The sequence below is a fragment of the Podarcis gaigeae genome (assembly GCF_964106915.1).
Source record: "Podarcis gaigeae genome assembly, chromosome: 6".
Taxonomy (NCBI): Eukaryota; Metazoa; Chordata; class Lepidosauria; order Squamata; family Lacertidae; genus Podarcis; species Podarcis gaigeae.
This window is the reverse complement of record NC_139682.1, coordinates 49965608-49987920: the sequence shown is the minus strand read 5'-3', so window position 1 is coordinate 49987920 and position 22313 is coordinate 49965608. Positions and strand designations below refer to the sequence as shown.

Genomic DNA, 22313 nt, shown 5'->3' with positions numbered 1-22313 from the left:
ATGTAGCTCACTTTCCACTCCTTTCCCCCTTAATTCTTACTGCAGCTCTACCCATCCACTTCTTTCACTCCGTGGCTCCTGCTCTGATGTATGGCATGGCACATACAACCAAGTTGCTTTCAGAAACAGGGCTGCAATCTGAGCTGCTGACATCTGTTGAGGTCTACTACTGACTGCCAGAGGCCTGTTGTTCCTCCTCATTATCACTGCCTACTTGCCTCCACTTTCCAGGCAATAAGCATCAGCAGTAAGAAGCAGACGCTGCCACCTGCTTCCATGTCTGCCTTTCCCTCTGGTTGGCACTGGGAGCAGGCTAGGCCTAGTTCCCACTACCACTGAGTGACAGCTGTTCACTCTCCTCACCAGTATCAATTCAACCAGTCTCCTCTATCATCTCTCTTGGGAGTGGTGGCGGCCGCAAAGAAAGAGCAGCATCCACTGCCACCTGCTTGCCCCTTGGCTCTTCTGGAGTGAGTAAGCAAGCGTCAGTAACTCCTCCTCTTCTCATTGCAAGGCTGTTACTACCCTGCTCACTCACCTGCAGAGGACAGCAAGCCAGTGGTGGGCAAAGCAAGCCATCTAGCAAGTAGTGACAGCAGCTGCTATGCTTGCTGCCATTACCTCTCTCATGTTCATTGAGCAGTGATGTCAGAATCCAGGAGCAGCAGCATGGCACCCCCCACTTGTTCACTTCTCCTTTGGGGAAGTATTGGGGATTGGGAATAGGTGCAGGTGGAGGTGAGAGCCTTGTCCAATCCCCACCCCCAAAAAACCTCCAGTGTGAGCAGTGTTCAGAGCAAAGAGGCAATGCTGTTTTGCTTTGTGCCGTTTCCACAGCAAGTCAATATTTTGACTCCATGGCTGCTGTTTTGCAAGAGGCTATTCCCAGGGTAGAGTGGGGCTTCCACAGTCTGTTTCACACTCTACATGCTTCATTGCTTCCCCACAGGAACTATTCCCCCCCCCCCAGCCTTTGCTGTACAAATGCACATCATTGGAGAATGTGGGCATTAGCAAAAATTGCAGCCTGTATCAAGGCTGTAAGAAAAAATTGGTGTGAAGCCGACACAAGTGTGGGTGTTGGTGCTGGCAAGCAAAGACAATTGTGACAGCCAGGGGACTTTACTTCCTTAAATTGCACCAGGCAATATGCCAGCTAAGCCTGACAGTGGCCCTCCCTCTCTCCTCCTCCATACTAGGGAGAAGTACAAGTGGAGCAAGGCAGGGGGCACTGGAGCTGCTGACATCTCAAGTATTTAAACTAGAAGCATTTCCAGCGAAGTTGTTCATAGTGACATCAATTACCACTAATGCCCAATCTGCATCTGATTTTGGATGCAGCTCCAGCCACTCTGCAAAGCAATGTTGCTGAGAACTTCATATCAATCTGCTTTTTTATATCCTTGCCAGAAGCTGCCGTTCTAGGAGGGAAATGTCGAGGACACTCACTCTGCAATGCAAATATATTTTAATCACTTCCTACCTGGTTTAGAAATTTACAAAAGAATCATTATCCCTAGAAAATCTCCCTTCAACCCAAGAATCGACTCTTCATAGTTGCTCACAGATCTGTGGGGGATGACAGGCAGGGCTGCCAGTTCCAGCTCAGCAGCCCCTTGATCACTCTGTGTGTTGACATGTGGAAAAATTGCAAATGCTCTTCTGCTCACCTTAAACTCCAGTTCCATTGCTGTGACACTCTCACCCGGAGGTACCTGACTCAGCTTCTGGATGTGAGCAAAGAGGTTGCGTGCAGGCACCTCAGTGTTTCCACAGGTGGCTGCTTCAAGCAAGGCCTCGTGGATGAAGATATACTGATCCTCAGTCTGCACCATATAGTTTCTTTGTGAGCGCATGCATGTCACATGCCCATAGATGTCCACTGTCTTCTCATGCTTCATCCTCTCAAGCATGGCATCGATTACAATGAAGCAGCCTGTCCTGCCCACACCGGCGCTGTAAAAGCATGGCACAAAACATGAAATAGTACTTCCTTCAGAGTCATTTCTAAGCCTTCACCAAGCCCTGCCCCAACCCACTGCATACTGCAGGGACTGATAATCCTCAAGTTCACAGTTTCTCCGAAGAACCCTCAGAGAGGCAGGTTAATGCACCTGAATAGAGCAAATGGAATGAGGATTCTGCACTATGGTCTCTCTGCCCCCACCCTGTACACACTTTCTGAGTAATGTTCCTTTTTACAAAACCAGCAAACCCAAATCTTCCTTGGTGGAGGCTTTTTGAAGTGTATAACTTGGTCCTGCTCCCAGTGCACAAACCAGCACAACCAAAAACACGCCAACAAACAACAAATGTGATGTCTGACAGCTAAGAATTCTACAGCAGGACATCTCCTTGCCGCTGCTCATGTCAAATTCCTAACAGGGTTTTAATAGGGAGAGAGCGTGTGTTAATTATACACCACTCCCATCTGAACCAGAGCATGAAGGGAGAGCATTAAATACCGTTTCTAAGGAGTTCGTGAGAGCTGCAGTGATGAAGTGGTTTGTTCAGTAATAGTTCCAACTCAGCTACAAGAGATAAATCACTGGCCATATAAGATGCTGATTCTTAGTGAACTAATGTTTGTGGCTGAAGCAGTCATTTCTTTCCATCCTGAAGTGCAGCAAGAGATTATATGAGTGCACATGCAGATGGTGTGTCATGCTCTGTAAATAGATGGCATGTGTATGTTTGTGCAGAATGGTGTCCCATATGTTTTCGTGTTGTGAATGCACATATTTGTTAGCAGCATATGAATGTTTGAGCAGTAAGTTTAGATTAGGCATAACAGTTTCCTGAATTGTGTATGCATGGTGCTGGGATATTTCATCTTGCTGGGTGGTTCAGTTAGATATTCTACCTTGAAGGTTCATTTTAATATGTTATAGCTAGCCTAAGCCTTCAGGTACAGGGGGAAAATAGAAGCAAGTCAATAACAGAGTAATAATTGCACATTTTATGGATGCTAAAGTATGCTTGCATTTTATGTGAGATGGATTTGTGGGTTTCTGTCATCAATATTATTGCCATTGGTTGTTGTGAGGATAAAATGGAGAGAGGAAAAACCATGTGCCCCACCTTGAGCTCCTTGGAGGAAAAAGTAGGATAGAAATGCAATAAAATAAATATATAATTAATATGCAGAATTCCCCTCTGAAATGTTGCTTCTCATACTGTTTTAATTTTTAAAATATTGTTGTTGCTTCTCAGGTAAAAATGGTGAATTAAGTGCTGTGATGATGGGCACTGACTTCAAAGTCCTGCTTATGCTAGCAGAGGGCTATAATGCTGATTTCACTGCTCTTGCAGCAGCAGCAGCAGCGGCGCCAGGCTGACTGTAAATCCCAACAGGTGCACCCCTGCCAAAATACAGCGACTGGCAGGCCCTTCCCATTCCTTTATACTGCTAGTCCTTACCTGCAATGTACAACCACTGGCCCAGCATCAGGGGGGTTGCAGGCTTTCACTCTTCTCAGGAAGGCTAAGATTGGGGTAGGGTACTCCGGCACCCCATGGTCAGGCCAAGCCATAAACTGGAACTGCCGCAGCTCCCGCTTTTCACTGGACCCATTCTAAGGAAGAAGCCAAAATATGCCAGCTAGTGGTGGTACAGTAGACAGTGGGCTTTTTCTCTGGTTTAGAAATCCCATGCCTTCAGACACATCAGGGCTCAGGATAACTGTACACCAGGGATGGGAAACCCTTTGTTTCAGCCCAAGGGCTGCTCTGCCTCATGGCCACAGCCCTATGGTGGGTGGGCCAAAACAGAGGGATAGATGACAAAAGCTCTCTTCAATTGGTAAAATTTAATGCCTTCCAACTTGTGGAAGAGGACTGTGTGAAGTAAGCAGCCTTTTGTGACTGTAGCTGCTCCCTGCACATACAGCCACATTCTGAACATCTGGAGAGGACTATACTCTCAAGTGTTCATACACACAGCAAATACATACTACCATCCTACATGGCACACACAGACGTTAATACTCACCTCCTCCCACCCTACAAGTAATTAGGCTTGGGGGAAAGCCTAATTCCCAGAGGGGAAAGAGGCAACCTTTATGGTGATTACAGATTGGGAGGGGACAGTTAATTCTTCCCTCCCCAGCTGCAATCTCAACAAATATTGCTCTTGGAAACAGCCTCTCATTTGAGCCAATAGAAGGCTGCTTTCTGTGGGGAGGGGGCAACTTAGGGTGGTGGGGCCTCAATACCTGGGAAAGGGAGGGTTAATTATTTCCTCCCTAACTCTGCACACTCATGCCCCCCCCCCCCCCCACATTAAGGCTTCAAAACAGACTATTGTCTGCTCAGACGAAAGGCGAAAGGCGTTTTCAAGCCCAATTGCTGCTGGTTGTGTGTGTGTGTGTGTGTGTGTGTGTGACACTGAAGAGGGGAGGCTGTGGGTTAGATTTGGAGGCTTCAGGGCTGCACGTGGCACCTGGCTGGTGGTTCCTCATTCATTCCATACACTTCCTTTCACAATATGTTCACAATCTGTTCTGTTCTATTTTTGTTTCATGCTGAATTTTTGGCTGCCCACTGTGATTTGTTTTTTGCTGTATTTTATCAGCTGCTTTGAGAGCCCTGGCTAATAGCTGTATAGATAGACGGAATTCCTCAGGCCATTGTAACCTTCAGGTTAGTTCACCAGCGCAATGAGAACACATGGTTTGGCCTTCACTGAAAGGCCAAGATGCACAAAGAATAAGCTCCTTGGCAGAATAAGGCAAGACTGGGCTGGGAGTGAAATGTGTGTAGATGGCTCTTCCACTTCAGCCTGTATTTGATGATGGGTTCCCTCACTTCAAGCATCTGTGAAAGAGTCAGTATAAGTCCTTGCACTTTCATGTATCTCTCTGGGAAAGATACTTCCTGGGCGCTCTTGCAAGACCTTGGCTGCCCACACTTTCCTTCCTCCTTTACCTTGTAGAGGGCGAATGTCCGAACTGTGTACGTGGCAAGTTCAACTGTGTCCAGCAATGTCACCTGGATCAGTCCATAGGTCTCTGTACCACGGCCTGGCCAGTACTGGTCACACTTCACCTGCAATGAGAAAAAAGGAATAATGGGTCAGTGTTTGGGGGTGAAGTTATCAATAGGCTCCACATATGCCCCTAAGATACCTCAGAGCCTGGTTTTCTCGCCTTACTCAAATTGCCCCTGCTAGGAGCCAATGGCTGGTGTGGACCCACTCTGAGTAGTGTAGAAATGTAAAACACCTTTACTGCATTTGGCTGATGTTTACAAAGCAAGTAGGTATTTTTGTTTGACCCTCTACTTTGTTCTGCAAAAGGCCAGTAATACTGGATGGTCTGGTAGTAAACAAGGAAAGACAAGATGCTTGGTGCTCAAAGGTAGGAATAAGGAGTAAGAATGTTAATGGGCAAGGGGAGTGCAACAGAGAGAAATGGTCTATTCAAAAGCAATTTCTTCCCCTGTAATTTTCTGTCCTTTCCCTGCTCTTTGAGAAGATTGGTGTCTGTAGACAAATGTACTGATCTTTCCTCCCCCTCAGTGGTGAATGTGGGAAGCCTGGCCACAGTCTATCATCCTCTGCTTGGGAATCTGCCAGGGTTCCTGCCATGACGGTCACTGGCAATGTCCTCTCCAGCAGACAGCAGGAGGGGAGAAGATCCTCTAAGTGGGGACGGAGTAGTAGATTCTTGAAGGGCAACTGAGACAGCCAGTTTGAACCCAAAAAAAGTCTAGCAGGAGAAAAGAGTCAAACGGAGCCACGGAATGGACATTTTGGGGCTTCTCCAGGCCCCGAAGAAATGCCTGTGTATGCCTGCTAGAAGGAGCCCCTCTAAAGGATAGCTGAAAATGCTGCTCTCTGCTGAAGTAGGATTGGCCTGCTTTGCTGGGAAGGTGCCAAATATGTGAGAGATGCATCAAGCTATAAACCATATTTTCATCTAGTTCTCTCTCTTTGTCAAAGCCCAAGACCTGGAAGTGTACTTCCTGTCTATAACTGCGCTGTGGGCAGTCCACACAGCAAGGATGAATTTTCCCACTCCCATTTGACTAAGATGCATTAGTGGGAAGCACTAACATATTTTCCTGCATGTAAATTGCTCTCTGTATAGACTTGCTCCTCTATTCCATGGTGGAGAGAGGTGACAGGGAAGATGTCTTGTTCCTTTGCCCAAATCTTCCATATTTTAAAAACTAAATTCAATGTGTGTCTGCTGCTATTCCTCTCCACCTCCTGCTTCACCTATCCACCCATCCGTCCCTTGCACTCTGCTTCCTATTCTGCCTCTCCCTATTTTTCCTTCCCAACTAAAGCCTGGCTACAACAGAACCTCTACAAGGGAGAATGAATGAGGATCATCTGGACCTGTCAAGTAATGGTAAGTTCAATTATTAGCTGTGTGTGTTTCTAGGGAATGGAGGACATGGAACAACAACACCCTAATTAGACACCCTAATTAGAAATCATTGGTGTTCTGCCTATTAATTGAGGATATTTTAATGGGTGGGCTTAGTAAACATTCCTAGATAAGAGATTTAAGTGCACCCTAGAACTGCTGGGGTGCAACTTCTTCCACTTCAGAATCACTGCTTAAGGTCAGAAGCAACTTCCTGGGCACTTGGGGAAGTCTGTAGAGGAGCTACAGGTAGCTGGGATCCTGGTTCTCCTGAGATCACAGAAGTATGTGCTCAAGAAGGAAGGTCTGTTGTCTGGCTTACTGGTAAGCTGCCTCACCCAAGTGACAGCTAATATAGCAAATGGCAGCACAGGCCTGGCTGTGTCCAACTGCTTCTTCAGCAAATGTCACCCTTTTCCTGCCCAACTCGGGAGACTACAGTGTTTATGTTCAAACACAAAACAAACTTTCAAGTACTCTATCCTAGGGTTTAATAGCAAAGCCCAAACTGGTAATTGAAAATTATTTATTCATGACCAGATAAGAGTCACTCACATTTTCTGCCAAATTTACCCATAATGTTTATGCCCCATTTTCAAGCTCTGTAAATTTTATGCTGAAGCTGATGCACGATGGCACTAAACCAGATAAGAGAGTCTTTCTTCTGGCATCACTCGCTTCTCATTAATGTCACGAACACGCTTACAACCTGGAAATTCATTTACTGCTGGCAGTGCCCAGTGGCTCCCTCAGTTGCTGGGAAATTAAGGAGACCCCCTTAATACAAGTGCTACAAAGGAAGAACAGCTGGTTTAGAATATATCTTTACCAGGCAGGCCACATCCCAAGACCCACTGTCTGCAAAATGGGATGAGAGGTCTCTAATATACCTGGGCTTCAGGGCACTTTCTATTGAGCAGTGCAGAAACTGGGAGAGTGCAAGGGAAGTTTCCTATGGAAAAGGTAGTCTGGGCACACATAGGGCCCTGGAGACTCATGTATTGCTGATTCTGCTGCCAATTGCAAAAGCTTTGGAGGCAGTGAATGAATATGCTTTTATGTAGTATGCAAACATGAAAGGTGAGGATGATATGTACCACTAAGCTGCCAGGCCCTGCAGGTCATAACAAGGCACCAAATAGATACCCCCCCCCCCGGTATTGCTTGCCCTTCAGAAGATGTGGAAACCTTTTGAAGCACTGAGCTCCCCAAATCCACGAGGTCAAAGTCCAGAGCGACAATACCCACACACAGCATTGCTGCTGGGCCTGAGAAAGTGCTACCTGCTAGTACTCATCTGAAACCGCTCTCTAAGGTCCTAGGCTGGGAGACAGCATGGAGATAAGAAAAGGGGCAAGCTTGAGTAAGCACTGAAAAAGACAGATGTTAAAAGTGAACCCTTTCACTTGGAGAATCACCAAGAGCTAGGTTAGCGTTTAGATCACACATAGGGAAACTTGGCCCTCCAGATGTTTTGGGACTACAACTCCCATCATCCCTGGCTAACAGGACCAGTGGTCAGGGATGATGGGAGTTGTAGTCCCAAAACATTTGGAGGGCCAAGTTTGCCTATGCCTGGTTTAGGTCAATCTTTTACTCCCACCCATCAGGTACCTGTTTGTCTGATTCCACCCTGAAGCTACTATGACTATTTAATTGATGGTTCCCTTGATGTGGGTGCATCATATCTGTGACTGGTAGTAAGGCAGGCTTCTAAAGAGTAGTGGTATGAACTCAGTTCAATGCAGAGGAACAAGTGTGTCAGTGAATCTTCCCTACCCACCATACTTGGCTGAATGGTATGCTAACTCACTGAAGTATGTCACCTTGAGGGTACTACTGCATCCTCCATTTCATAGGAAGTAATTAGGAGGGGGAGGAGGGGAAGTGTGCTACTAGGAGATAATGTGCATCTCAACAAGCAGCGAGGCAGGAGAGAGACAAGTGCCCAAAGGGCCTTGCAGAACATGTTATCTTGGAGAAACACACTCTGTGTGGAGCATCTTCTGATAGCTGGACAGCCCCAAAACAAAGCAAACTGGACTTTGGATATTCATTTATTCTGACACACACAAAAGGGTCATTTCATGTTTACCTTAAATGCAAGCACTATTCTAAAACTGAAAAGCCTGTATTGGATTTCCATGGCCCAGTTAATAACCACAGACAAATATTGTGTCTGCTGCTTAAATGCAAGCACATGGACGCACGTCTACTTGGCAAACTGTGCAAACTAATTCCCAACCTATTCTCACAATTTTAGCTCTCTCAAGACAAAAGTGAAGGAGAAGAATTGCATTGGAGTGGTGGTGGGGAACTGCTTCATGCACAAAGTTGCTTGGCACACAAAGTTGCCGCCACTTTGGTATGTTTGCAGCAGCCACTACCTGCCCCAGAAAACTAGGTTAGCTTTAAGTTCATAAACACTTTCAGACCCAACCTATTCCCTACCTCTGCTTTTTTCTAGAATGAACACAGTGCAACAGCCCCCTGCCCTCCTCTTCCCTATTGTATCCGTTTTTTTGTAAAATATTTATTAAAGATTTTAGACATTATAATCACCAAACACATATGTATCCGTTTTATGTATATGGCAATATTTGGGGTGACTGCATATCACTCTGGTTGCCCTACCCACAAAAAAGGGACATTATAGAACAGCAGCTGGTACAGAAAAGGACAAGAAAATACAACAGGTCAATCATCCTTGTGGAAAAAGGTTTTGAGGGTTATTTAGCTTTGGAGGAAAAACATTACTGAGGAGGGGCTGGATAGAGATCAAGAATGGTATTGAAAGAATGACAAGGGGAAATTGTCATAAACCTTGAGGCTATTCATTGAAATTAAAACAAATGGTTTTTTAGTTAAACAAACTTCGCTACAGAATGCATGATTAACTTCGCTGCAGAATGCTGTTATGCAGCTAGAACAAATTGTTTTCAAATCAGGCTAGGTAAAATATAGGAAGGAAAGAAACATAAATGGCCACTACGTCAGATGGTGGGAGAATAGCAACAGAGAACAGATTCTCATTTTCATTCCTACTTTGTAAAAATGTCTATTATATCTGGGGGTGGGAGCAGTGTCAGGAAGTCAACTATATGGACCACTGGTATGATCCAGCCTAGCATTTCTTATTAGGCACTGGCAAAGACTTAGCAACAGCTGTGCAAATCCACGATGAAGGAGGCTACTTTCACACTGCTGGCTGAATGCTTAAGGGGGCAGGGGGAGATACACTTAACAGGTACCCCCCCACACACCATCCATCAATACCGACAAGAATCTGGGGTTGATTCCTTTTTGCCTAGGATGGAGCATAGGCTGGTCCCTATTGCACTCTCTGTAACTCAGTTCTGTTGTCCTCTTATCACACAAAGCACTGGTGTTCTGCTTTCAGCAATAAAACTCAGCAAAGCAAGGAAGGATACATGCCTGCGTTTGTCTTTTCTCCCTCCACATACATCACCCCCCTTCATTCAGCTACTTCCCTCTCTCTGCAAATTCCCCATTTCCAATCTCCCGACTCAAGTCTATTTGACTAAAGAGACGAGTAAACCACAGTCCAAGTGCACATCTCCCTGCCCTGTGGTTGGCATGGAAACATAAAATATTCTGTGAGCATAAATGTTCACTACAAAAGATGGTACTTTCTGGGGAACCCTCCGCCCAAGGTTCTCCACACTGAAATCCATGTCTCTGAGGATATCTTTAAACACATGCATCTTAAGCTCAGTGACACCCAGGCAACTGGGAAGGGCACAGCTATATGGAGGTGAAAGAACCCTTCAGAAATCCCTGTGCACATTCAAAGAGTAAACATGGGGATAGGGATTGAAATCAGATCTCACTATTTGTTGTGTCTGACCTCCATGTATTGGAGGACACATCTGCACAATAGCCTATGCATGAACAGCCTCCCCCGCCCCCTTTGCCAGCACATATCATACTAAAAAGCAACTCTCCATTTATGTGGTAGCTACATTCTGGGCCCCTGCATGCATACGTAAAATTGTGTAAAATGGGGAGCAACTTGGAGAATCCTAGTGGCTTGCATTTAGACTCACCCTAGACCCACCAAAGAGGGTTTCCTTGCGAGCTGGAGGGGCAGTGGGGCTTTACTGAGTTGTTCAATCTCCCTGCCAAACAGCTGACGTGGGGTGGCACAATCACTGTTGCTGCTTCCCCGTGCATCAGCTGAGCAAGCCCTGGTGCCCCTCCAGCTCACATTGAGGTCCTCTTTGGGCTCTGGGGAAGGTCTCCTCATGAGCCAGGAGGACTGTCAAGGGAGCTCCATATTTCCAGGTTCATTTTCTGGGTTCCCAGCACTGCTTGTACGTGTTGGTCGTGTGCAATACATCAAACATAAATGAAGAGTTGTTGCTTGTATAGAAACTTGTCCTCTAATGAATGGAAGTTGGGTCCAGCAAGGTGATGGGGACTTGCCACAATGGTTCCGATTCCTTCCTCCCACTTTGAATGCCTTTGAACATCTGCATTATGCCTTTGAGCATAAGGCTGGAGAGGAGCTCCACAGCCCTGCCTCCCAAGCCAATGTTTCACACAGGAAGCCACGCTGAGTTTTTATTCTTTGTATGTAGCTCTATGGGATAAGATTCCCACCATGATTCACTGATGAAGCAAAAACTCCATCAGACTGTGAAACAGCCATAGAAATTACTATTCCCCCATGTCACATCACTCATTTAGGCTGTTGGAATCTGATATAAAAACTATTCAGTTATGGATTTCTAGAACTGGTCAAGGTGCGGAGGCTATGCTTGATGATCAGGCTGGCATTAAAATCCTAGTACCATCTTTGTCTATAATGTTATATTCTATTTTCCTCAGAGGCCTGCACTTAGGACCCCTTGCCCCATGTCACAGTACCATATAAGGCTGCTACTAATCTCAGCTGCACTGCACACACAGAATCAACATGCACCACATTTCTCTGACTTATCTCTGCCCAGAAGAGAAGATTGCACTTGTCCATACCCGAGACTTCTCCTCCAACCGGGTCATCATGACGATAGTTGCTGTGCGCTGTTCCCATACCATCCTCCAGAAGTCACTGAGTGTCTCTGGCAAAGGGCCTTGTGTAGCAATGTAGGCATTCTGCTTCCGGTAGCCATCAATATAATTAGCATTGATGTAGTCACTTCCAGGAACACCTGCATGACAAAGGAAGAGGATGCACCATCAGGGGGTTGAGAAGACAAGGGGGTAGCCAGAATCCTGGACCATGCTGGTAGTGGAAACAGACTGCACTACAGGGAATAGTTGTTAAGAGATGTGAAAGTGGTTGGGGAGAGGCTTCCTATGATGTACTCTGGGGGTGGGGGACCTCTGGACTGGGGGCCAAACACAGCCCCCCAAACCTCTCCATCTGGTCCTTGCAATACACCCTCCCCAGGCATGCCCCTCACTGACCCTGCGTCACACTCTCTTTGAGTGTTTTTGCCTGGCTGGAATGTGTCACTGAACTTTGATAACGCCTTACACATGCCTGGGTGGAGAATAAAAAGGGATGTGTGTAACTAGCCAGCTGTACAAAAGGTAAAACATCAACATTTGCTGCTCTGCCATTTTTGCTTCAGCTGCCACCCAGTACTGGCATGTGTTCCCTGAAAGGTTGTCCAGGGGAGAATACAGCCTGTAGTCTGCAAATGTTCTCGACCCCTGGAGCACACTTTACTTCTGCCCAATTTTCAGTGATAAAATGGGTTTTCCAGTTCTGAAACTGGACAAAGCCCTGCAAACCTGTTTACCAGAGCTGAAAAGGAAGGAGTAAACCATAGAAATTGGGAGGGGGAAGCAGAGATAACTCTTTCAACCTTTCAAGAAAGCTTGCAGCATTTTACATTTTTTAGTTTAGAGAAAAGGAGAGTAAGAGGTGACATGATAGAAGTTTATAAAAGTATGCATTGTATGGAGGAAGGGGATAGAGAAGGTTTTCTTCTTGTCTCATAACACCAGAAGCTGCAGACATCCAATGAAGCTGAATGTTGGAAGATTCAGGACAGATGAAAGAAAGAACTTGTTCACAAAGCACATAGTTAAACTATGGAAAGCTCTCCCCTAGGAGGTAGCGATGGCCACCAACCTGAATGGTTTTAAAAGATTAGACAAATTCATGGAGGAGAGGGCTATCAATGGCTACTAGCCACAATGGCTATGCTCTGTCTCCACAGTTGGAAGCAGTAATGCTTCTGAATATCAGTTGCTGGAAACCACAGGAAGGGAAAGGGCTCTTGTACTTGAATCCTGCCTGTGGACTTCCCGTTGGTCACTGTGAAACAGGATGCTGAACTGGATGGACCATTGGCTAGATCCAGCAGGCTTTTGTTATGTTCTCTGAAGAAGCTGTTGTCTGTCTTCAACCTTTATTAAGTAGCAGATTTGGAGGAGTACCAAGACCCAAGTGTACCTCCTTCCAACCATCAATGCCTACAAAAGCTGCCCAGATGTGACTCTAGATTATGACTGCTGACAGAGACGGGCTGCTTGAGTTCTGTTTCCTTAAAAGTTTTTAGAATGGTAATGTGTTTAAAGGCTGATTTGCATGGGTTCTCAGAATGTGCTCAAGTGATTCAGTGAAAAAAACCCAGTAAGGAAACCATGAACTCTTTGGGTCACTGAGTCCACTAAAATGATACCCTCTAAGTTATTCTGCCAGCTGGAACATGGTACAGTTACTTGACATCACATGAAACGGGGATTTGAACCTCAGGTCTGATGCACAGAGAATTTTGTTGGCATGAGGTGCTGCTAACAACACTTACCATCAATGGAGGTCAGAATGACACGTGAATGGTCATAGGCAATCACGTTTGCATAGCGGTTCTTTGGTTTGTTCACTTCCAGGTTGGAGTTCTCCCAGGTGAACTGCTGCCCGGGATCAATCGACTGCAACAAAGAAGAGGAGAAAAGGAGTGCTAAAACACAAGTTCTTTCTGTCTCTCTCAATTCATGGCACGATTACAAGCTTTCACACATCTGTGTGCATGTATACCTTTCAACTCTGAAATAAACACCAGCCACCCTAGAATGGGAAACAGTATGGAAAGAAAGTTTCACATGCAAGATCTTGTGAATCAGCTTTCAGATTGATTTGCCATCGGCACATTCAGTCTGGGCAGACAAAAAAAAAAGGGGGGGGAGCCTTGCCTATCTTGAAAGTCAACCCCAAAAATTGAATTGGCCCTTTACAATCAATGCAGCAATTAAATACTTTTTGCACTGTGTGAATTCTCTAAAAGTCAAAAACAGTGATTCATCTTGAGTTGGTGAAAGTTGTCTCATGAGTAAATCATCTGATGTGCAACATCTCTGCAAATCTGTGCCCAGTGAAAAAATAAACTCCCAACTGTCTTAGAGGCATTATTGGGCAAAATACTGAAACATCTTTAAAAATAAGCTTGAGAACAGAAGCAAACATGTATAGTAGATATATTCTCTCTTAGGCATGAACAGTGTTGTTTGCATCTAGGATGAGTCTGTGCATCTAGGATGAGTCTATGTTGCTCCAGATGGCAGGATTGGAACCATTGTATGAAAATTGCAAGGGAGCATTTTTTACCAAATATTAGGAGACACTTGCTAATGGTAAGAACTGTTTTGACAGTGAACAGAGAGCCTTGGAAGGTGATGGGCTCTCCTTTGCTGGAGGTATTTCAGTAGGTCTGTCGGAAGTGCTGTAGTTTAATCATGCATTATAAATTGTGCATTCAGCAGGCTAGATGAGATGATCTCAAAGATCTCTTCCAACTCTATGATTCTAATACAAGTCTCTCTTTCTCCTCTGCACACCAGTGAGGCATGATATGTAGGGAGGAAATGGTGTGTATATAATCAACCTTTTCCTTGCAACCTCTCCAGCTGCTTTCCCACCACTTGATGTGGCAAATAATCATCTGGGAATAAAGCATCTTGGAACGTGCTCTGTGGGTGGATTAAGAGTTAATAATTTATTCCAATTGTTGTTTCAATCCTGCAAATTCCTTTCAACAATACTCTGCAGCAAAGATACAACCACCCTGGTACCTAGACCCTTTTGCAGATCACCATATAAATTTGGCCTTTAAACCAGACCCAAATCCCTGAACTCCTCTCCCCCCTTCTGCCACAGTGATATCTACTGTGTCAGGCTAACCAGAGCTACTAGTAAAAAGGGAGGTTTTTTTTTTACAGTAAGTCAAATATGCAACTGCCAGAAAACTAAAGAACAATGAAAGGAAGGAAAAACACCATTCAACTCTACATCGTCCTACAGAAGTACAGGACTGCAGAGTAAATGTTCCTTTCCTGCCTTCTACGGGAAATAGGTTGTGGAGAAGCACTCAGGTGGAATTTAAATAGGAACTTTAGCAGTTGGTTCCTCTTACGTGGGCTCAGCCAGAGAAATCTCTCTCAGCTGGATCATACTCTATAATTCTATGTACAGGTTCCTTCATTTTTGAGTGGCTGAGAACTCACACCTGCATCTTCAACATGGGTTCATGGAGCAAATGCTGGAGAAGCTGTGCCCATCCAAGCATATGTATCCAATGCACTGGTCTGCTTTGATCAATGTTTTTGCCACAATTCTCAGTGTAGTTGGCAGGACTAGGTCGGCAACTACTGCCTGCTCTCCTGCAAAACTTAAAACACCCGATTGTGATATCCAGTTAACACTTGGCATGCGATCTGTTTCATGCCTGACATGGCAATTTAGGTAACAGTCCTACATGATGCAGATTGCAATGGACAGAGAGCTGCTTTTTCAGTTTCCCACGGGCACAGCATGGCAGACAAAACTGTCTGAGCAAAACCAGAGCAAGCACTTTATAGAATAGTAGAATGCACATGAGCAACAAAGTCGAAGCAGCTCAGTATAGCTGAGGTATCTGAAGAAGTGTGCATGCACACGAAAGCTCATACCAAGAACTGACTTAGTTGGTCTTTAAGGTGCTACTGGAAGGAATTTTGTTTTGTTTTGACTATGGCAGACCAACACGGCTACCTATCTGTAACAGCTCAGTATAGGTAGTGTTGGCACTTCTCCTAGTCTGACTCCTCCCAACCACTGCTGGGAAGTTTACTTGTCTAAGGGCTTTTCTCCCACTGCATTACAGGAGCAACAGGCTGAGGCAGTCATAAACAAAAACGCACACGGGCTGGTTCACTTGGAGGAATGACAGGTTTAAGTCCAAGAAATTGCACAGGCCTTTCAGGAAAACAGCATCCCATGTTAGGTTCAGTGGCAATGGGTATTCCTTTCAAAGAAGAGCAATGCAGCACACAAAAGAGATTTCCACTGTCTCAGCAGGGAGGATATGACATCACAGCACTGCTAATAGGTGGTTTGGGAAATGCAGGATGTAAATAGACGTTTCCAACAGGAACCCTATAATCTTCTATTATCAGAGTAATAAGCAGGCAGTGCAGTGCAAAGTGGCAGGAGTAGACACAGCCCAGCTCTCTGCAGCTCAAGGCTAGGGCTCAAGTCACACTAAGCACATGTCACACATAACAGAAACAAGCCAGGTTTCTGGTCCATAGCTACCTGGACCTGTCCATTTGGCACCCAGATGTTTTTTGTTTTCCCCCAGCAGAGAGGAATTCCATTTGCGTTTTTTGTAAACTATCCTCTCTTTGCAATAAATCAATGGTAGGGAAGCATTTGTTTCTTGGCAGGATTTTTTTACAGCTCAAGACAAGCATAGCAAATATAGCCCATCCCAAGCCTAATATTATATTTCAGGCCACATTTCAATAAATATGGTAATATCCTCAGCAAACAAGTAGGAAGATGTCTACTCTCTCTCTCTCTCTCTCTCTCTCTCTCTCTCTCTCACACACACACACACACACACACACCCCACCACCACCATTGCACTGGTAAGATACAAAGTGATGAATGGGCAGTAGTGCACTTTCACAGGTGCATTTGGTGAGGACACAAGAGAGGGCCTTCTCGGTGGTTGTTCCAAGATTGTGGAAATCTCTTCCACAGTAGGTTAGGCTGCCCCCCACCCAGCTTTCCTTTAGCTGGCAGGCAAATACTTTTTTGTCTAGACAGGCCTTTGGTCATTTACTGGCTGCAGTGGCAGTGTATTCTGAAGGTGGGCGTTCTACACATTTTTCTTTTTGTGTGTGCTTTTAAATTGTTTTGAGTGTTTTTGGTGCTCTTTTTAATATACTTATTTTTTTTAAAAAAAATCTTATATTGCTTGTGTGTCTTTAAGCCATATTTGTTTTAATTCATTCTGTGAGCCATATGTGGTCCTATACTGGGATATAAAGTGGGCCACATCACTTTAGACTGTGTAGAACCTCTGTGCAGAAAAGCCTCCTTCAGAACCCTCCAGGAGGCCTTGCCCTAAGGGTAGAGACTGAAGCACAAAACACACCTCTGCTCAGTCAGAGTCACACTGAGACGGCTGCAATGACATGGAAGATAAAGGCGAGGATGGCATAGCTTCACCCAATCCCCCAGAGTGTAGCATCAGCAGTACCACTACAGCAATTGTCTTGCTCTGCAATGCGGAGGTGAAAAATCTTCCATGTTCTATCACCAACGACCCCATACGAGGGCAAACAGGTGAGAAAAGCAGCATCCACCTGGCAGTGAAGAAGTGCTAATTAAATACGCCTGCAAATGAGTGACTTGTTTAGAAGTGAAATGATTTAATTTAAACTCTGCTGATGAATTAATGTGCACCTGTTTCCCCCTTAATGGCGGGCAAATGAGTAAATAAGGCAGGGAAAGAGAGGTGCCCCAAATGCAGCTGAAACCCATCAAGCAGTTTTTTCAGATGGGCCACACCAAGTAAAGGGCTCATCCCACTGTTACCAAACTCCTCTCCTCTGTCCACGGGCAAAACAGCTTTGCAGTACTGGGATGTGCACATTCACTCTTGAAATTTGGCCCCAACAAGAACCTCATATTACCCAATCTAAGACAGCAACAGCAGCGTGTATGTATGGGGTGGGATTTTTCAGGCAGGGAGGGCGAGAGACACCAATTTGAATAAAGAGTTGTCAACTTTTTTCCTGGAAGATGTCCTGTATGGCCAGCAGAAATTCAGCAGGTGAAGCTTTTCTTGGCAGGTCCAACGACTGAAAGGATAATATTCCTTTTGTTAAAGGTGCAGGAGCACAGCTAGAGAAGAAGTTGGCAATGTCTCTACTTTTTTAGCAGGCTGGGATGATGCAAACCTTGCTAGCTACATGGTTTGGTTCCAGCATGTTTGCTGTGCCCATCAAGAGGTTATGATTCCTAAACCCTGAACTCCAGGCAGTGCTCTAGCATAACCATAGCAAGCTAGTGCATTAGTGTACTACCAGTGTATTAATGATGGCAGCACCCATGTTAACACAGCCATTGACCAATACAAAGTCAAAAAAACTTCTTAAATGGGAAAAGAATGGCTTCTGAATCAATCACTGGCAATGTGTCAAATTGCAGAGTCACGTCTGTCACTGAAAACCTCCAACTTCTAGGACATATTGCAGCACAGTATGCAGATACGGCCATGGGAACTTGCATGTAGTTTTGATGGACCCAATGAATGCCTGGAAGGAAAGCAACTGGGGATAACTGAGGAGCTCACCCTCCAGAAATCCCTCGCTGCCACAGGAGCTTGATGGCAGTGACTGAGTATGCAGTTATGTACCTCCTGCTCCAATGATCTCTTCCCTTACTTGCACCCTGCTTGCTACAGGAGATGAGAGAAAGGTGAGAAAATTAATTAGCAGGGCAGGAGATGTTGCTACTGCACACTTGCTGTCATACTTGCTTTGAGCTCTTAAAGTGACAGGCAGTCTCTTAGCAAACCCCAGTGGGGTCTTTGTTCTGTGCTCAGATGGCCAAGGAGGATTTTGGAAGTGGGAGGCATGGCAGGATACTTGGAGAGGGGAAAGGCGATACAGTAAGGAACAAGCCACACTGCTCTTTTCTAGCTGTAACCATCACCATACAACTAAATATCTGCACCTTGCTAGAGTGTCTGATAGGTTCTAATGCTATGGCAGATGGTTGGAAAGGAAGAGTTGGAAAAGATGCAGCTCAGATGCTTGGAAGCATTTGCTAGTCTTTCATTATCATTTCAAGGGGCAACAATGAACATATTGCCTTAGCAGGTGGTTGCTAAGCAGAATCTGCAGGGCTTCTTCAGTAACTGACTTCTTTGTGGCTTCCCAAATAAGGAAGGGTGCATGGCAGTCTGGGAGTCGTAAATCTATCCAGCAGGATAGAATTAGGGGAAGGAAATGCTGAGTGCCAAAAATGCTGGGTGATATTTCTGGTTCTGCAATGGAGATGTTAGGACAATTATTAGTTGAAGCAAGAGACAAAATCTACAACCATTAGGAGTCTCTAAGGTGTATAAGGAAATGATTCAGAGTGAAACAGGACACCCTCTTTTTACAACAACACATATACAGAGGGACTTGCTCCATGGCCTGTAGTTTTGCCCTCTTTGATCTATTTGGAGCATTGCAGCCACCACCTACTAACTATGCTGACATGATTAAAGTGAGGCAGGGATAGGTTAACAGCTCTTCACAACAGTCCAATAATTCAGTGTAGATACTGCTTTTGTAGATGGCAAAAGTATACCTGGTCTCCATTAACTGATCAGAGTATGGAATGCCTGGAAATGTTGGGAGTAGGCCAACCATCCATGTTGGGACTAGGCCAACTAGTCTTCTCATCTCATTGACAGATATAAGGAAAAGAGCTCTAGCTAATTCACTTACTGCACAACACACAGCATCTGCTTCCTATTTGCATGCGACCGTGCAGGGGGAGGAGAAGGAGGAAGCACTCCAGCTCGCTAGTCGGTGACAGAAGGAATCTCACTTGCTCACTCACTGAGCCGAGGAGGAAGACTGGCCCCACCTCAAAATTGCCTAATATTTATCCACAGTCTGGCAGACCACCTGCTTTGAGTATCTTGTGGGCACAGCCTGTCTGCAGTACAGGCAACAGTCCAACAGGAGGAGCTCAAATACAAGCATTGCTCTAGCACAGCAAGTGTAGATAAATAATTAACATGCTAGCGTGATTGTGCTTATTTAATTCTATTAATCCCTGGCTGTAAATTCTCTCCAAGGTTCAGTGTGCTGTAGGAGCTAAAGATGCTCTCTCTGTGGTTTGACATCCAGACCTATCAAGAGCAAAAATGAGCTAGCCACTTCCACTCCTTACGGTCTGTGCAAGTCACATGGAGAATGACACACTGACTTGAGATCCACAAGGGCTCATAACCAGCACTGGCAGCACCAGGCAGCTGTTTTGCTGGGCAAATCCTTTTTCCGCTCCCAATTCTAGCGCAGCTACACCCTCTGCAGGCTGCTGGCACAGTGCTTGACCACACTTTCTCTACTACTACCCCTGAGGTCCTGAAGTTGAGGCTAGGAACTGTAGTGTTTCTTATTTTGCCTATGAGCTAGGTTTTGCCCTGAGCAGGTACTCCTAATGCTGTTCCATCCCTGTGGCTGAAGTATTAAGTATGCAGATCTCTGCATTACCTATGGCTTTGAGCATGTCCTTTATGCAGCGGTTTTGCGGCTAGGTTTGTGTGAGAAACGTAACATGCAATTCTACCCAAATTAATGAGCACACAAATAGCCTCAAGGGCTGATCCAAACTGCTTCCCCTTTCCTTCTTGCTGCTTCAGCCAGCTGCAAACCCAGTTCAATTAGTTGGGTTCTTGAACCACAGGGCTCACAGGAACTCACAGGATTAGACTGAGTTGTCTGGGAGAGGAAAAACTGTGATCTGTGTTGTGATGCAGAATGCCTTCTCAATGTCTTGGTATACCCCCCACATCTCAGCACTATATTGCTCTTCCACTATTCAGCTTAGATACACAAGACTGCTCCTGAATCATCTACCTACTATTGTAGATTTCTTCTTCCACACCACACTGCCATGGCCCTAACAGAGTGCCTGTGGTATCAAATTGCTTGCTAGGCCTGAAAGTTCAAGTTTTCTCCAGTAGTGACAAGGACAAAAAACAATAAAGGGTTATTTCTTTATTTTCCAACCTTCTGAGTGAGTATTGCTTCAGTACGACTTCTCTCTGCACTAGTGGGAAAATCCTCTCCTGTTACTCAGGCTGCCCTGGACTTAACAAAGATGAATGGTTCAGACAGGGGTACAAGGCAGCAGAATCCCCAAGAAAAATCCATATACCAAAATTAGTTCCTTCCTTAATAGCTACTTAATCATGGTAAATGCAGCTGATGTTTACTTGAAACTGGAATTTGAGAGAGAGGGATTGGAAGGTTGCAAGTCAGAATTGTATCTAATGACCACTTTTAAGAGATAGTGTGTTCTTTAAAGTGTGATTGAAGCCCCCTATAAGAGTGAGAACACTCAGCACCCCCCACCAGCCCTGATACTATTGCAGCTAATGCTGTCCATGGTCCTCTTTTGTACCACACTCCAGAAAAAAATGGATCTTGTCACAATGATCTATGAAAACAAGAGCCCAATTAGAAATGGGCTTGCATGTGGGATTTTGGGTCCTGGCAGGCTAACAGCCTCATAAGCACTCACCCAGCTGGGAGTTCCTGGAAAACATACCGTATTTTTCGCCCTATAGGACGCACCGGCCCATAGGACGCACCTAGATTTTTTTTTGGGGGGGGGGGAATAAAGGGGAAAAAATTATCCCCCCCAGGCGCAGGGCTGGGGCGGGGGAAGCCCGAGCTTCCCTCGACCCCAGCCCCCAGAACGGGAGCCAACCTTCGGAGGCCGGCCTCGGGGGTGTTGCGCAGAGCTGCGCCAATCCCGGGAGCGCAGGCAGCTCTGTGCGACCCTCCGGAGGCCGGCTTGGCTTGGCGCCGGGCTCCGGAGGGATGTGCAGAGCTGCATGGACCCCGGGAGGGCAGGCATCTCTGCGCGACCCTCTGGAGGGTTGCGCAGAGCTTCCTGAAGCCTGGAGAGTGAGAGCCTCTCACTCTCCAGGCTTCAGCGAAAGCCTGTATTCGCCCCATAGGACGCACCCACATTTCCCCTTCATTTTTGGAGGGGAAAAAGTGCGTCCTATAAGGCGAAAAATATGGTACTCCTTTTTTGTGTCCTTCCCTGCTAAATGCTGTGGATCAGCAGTGTGTGGTTAACAGCCTTTCCAAACCTTACTAGGCTTTGGTGCCTCTTTCACATGCTAGCCTTTAGCCAGCCAGTGCTTCTCCCTGGCCTCTATAATCTTGCCTTCTGGGCAATGCTTGTATCACATCCCCTGAATCAAGGGAGATATGCTGCTGCAAGGGGAGGTCAGGGGCAAAAGAAGATAACAATTCAAGCAGGACCAATAATGCATGAAAAGGACACTTCCTCAATTTATCCTCCCCCTCTACACATATGAGAAGAGTTTTATTTATGATTTAAGCCCCTCACAGCTGAAGTGGGCCCTACTGGGCATGCTGCAAGCACAGGAAAACATTTATCCTGCTACTGTGACTCTAATAGCTACAAGGGAACTTTTTCCAACATAGCAATTTTTCAAATTAATCATCTGCCTAGTAAATGGTTCATCGTGGAAAGGAGTTTGCCTGCAAAAGCCACCATAATTCCTGGACTCTCAATACCACTATTTTGGCCTCCATCACAGCATAAACAGCACTCCGAGGCTACTGAAACGGTAACATTTTCCAGTACAATTAATAACTAACAGAAAGTGTGCAAAACATAATGTGAGAATCTATATCTATATTTCTCTATATACTGGAAGCAAAACAGGTCTACACTTGACTGTTCACACATTACATTTTACACTTCTTTTCCAGCATATAGGGCAGTTATGGGCAGAATTCTTTTGTAAGTTCTGCAATGTTAGGTTGGGCTGAGGAGCTGCAGACAAAACTATTGTCCGGGTCAAAAGCAACCATTCCGGTGCTATCGAGACATTCTAAATCACATTCTAAATCACATTCTAAACTCTC

At 45.5% G+C, this 22313-nt stretch overlaps 1 protein-coding gene and 2 long non-coding RNA genes across 25 annotated transcripts in view; 2 read left to right on the top strand and 1 right to left on the bottom strand.

Annotated features, from left to right (window-relative positions):
- The window catches only part of LOC310846176, a 35162-nt gene extending 25360 nt beyond the window's left edge, over positions 1-9802 (top strand). For all 3 annotated transcript variants that reach the window (XR_014565175.1, XR_014565176.1, XR_014565177.1), the window contains exons 4-5: positions 6292-6356; positions 9516-9802. This is a non-coding gene — a long non-coding RNA (uncharacterized lncRNA). The remainder of the gene's footprint in view (positions 1-6291; positions 6357-9515) is intronic.
- PTPRF (protein tyrosine phosphatase receptor type F) overlaps positions 1-22313 on the bottom strand; it is a 485633-nt gene that overhangs the window by 8696 nt on the left and 454624 nt on the right. For all 20 annotated transcript variants that reach the window (XM_083742226.1, XM_083742229.1, XM_083742216.1 and 17 more), the window contains 5 exons: positions 13160-13283; positions 11373-11548; positions 4927-5046; positions 3421-3575; positions 1671-1956 (listed from right to left, as the gene is read on the bottom strand). In XM_083742226.1, the coding sequence (XP_083598352.1) occupies positions 1671-1956; positions 3421-3575; positions 4927-5046; positions 11373-11548; positions 13160-13283 (861 nt within the window). The remainder of the gene's footprint in view (positions 1-1670; positions 1957-3420; positions 3576-4926; positions 5047-11372; positions 11549-13159; positions 13284-22313) is intronic.
- LOC310846181 overlaps positions 1-22313 on the top strand; it is a 394522-nt gene that overhangs the window by 34626 nt on the left and 337583 nt on the right. The gene's annotated exons all lie outside the window — the stretch shown is intronic.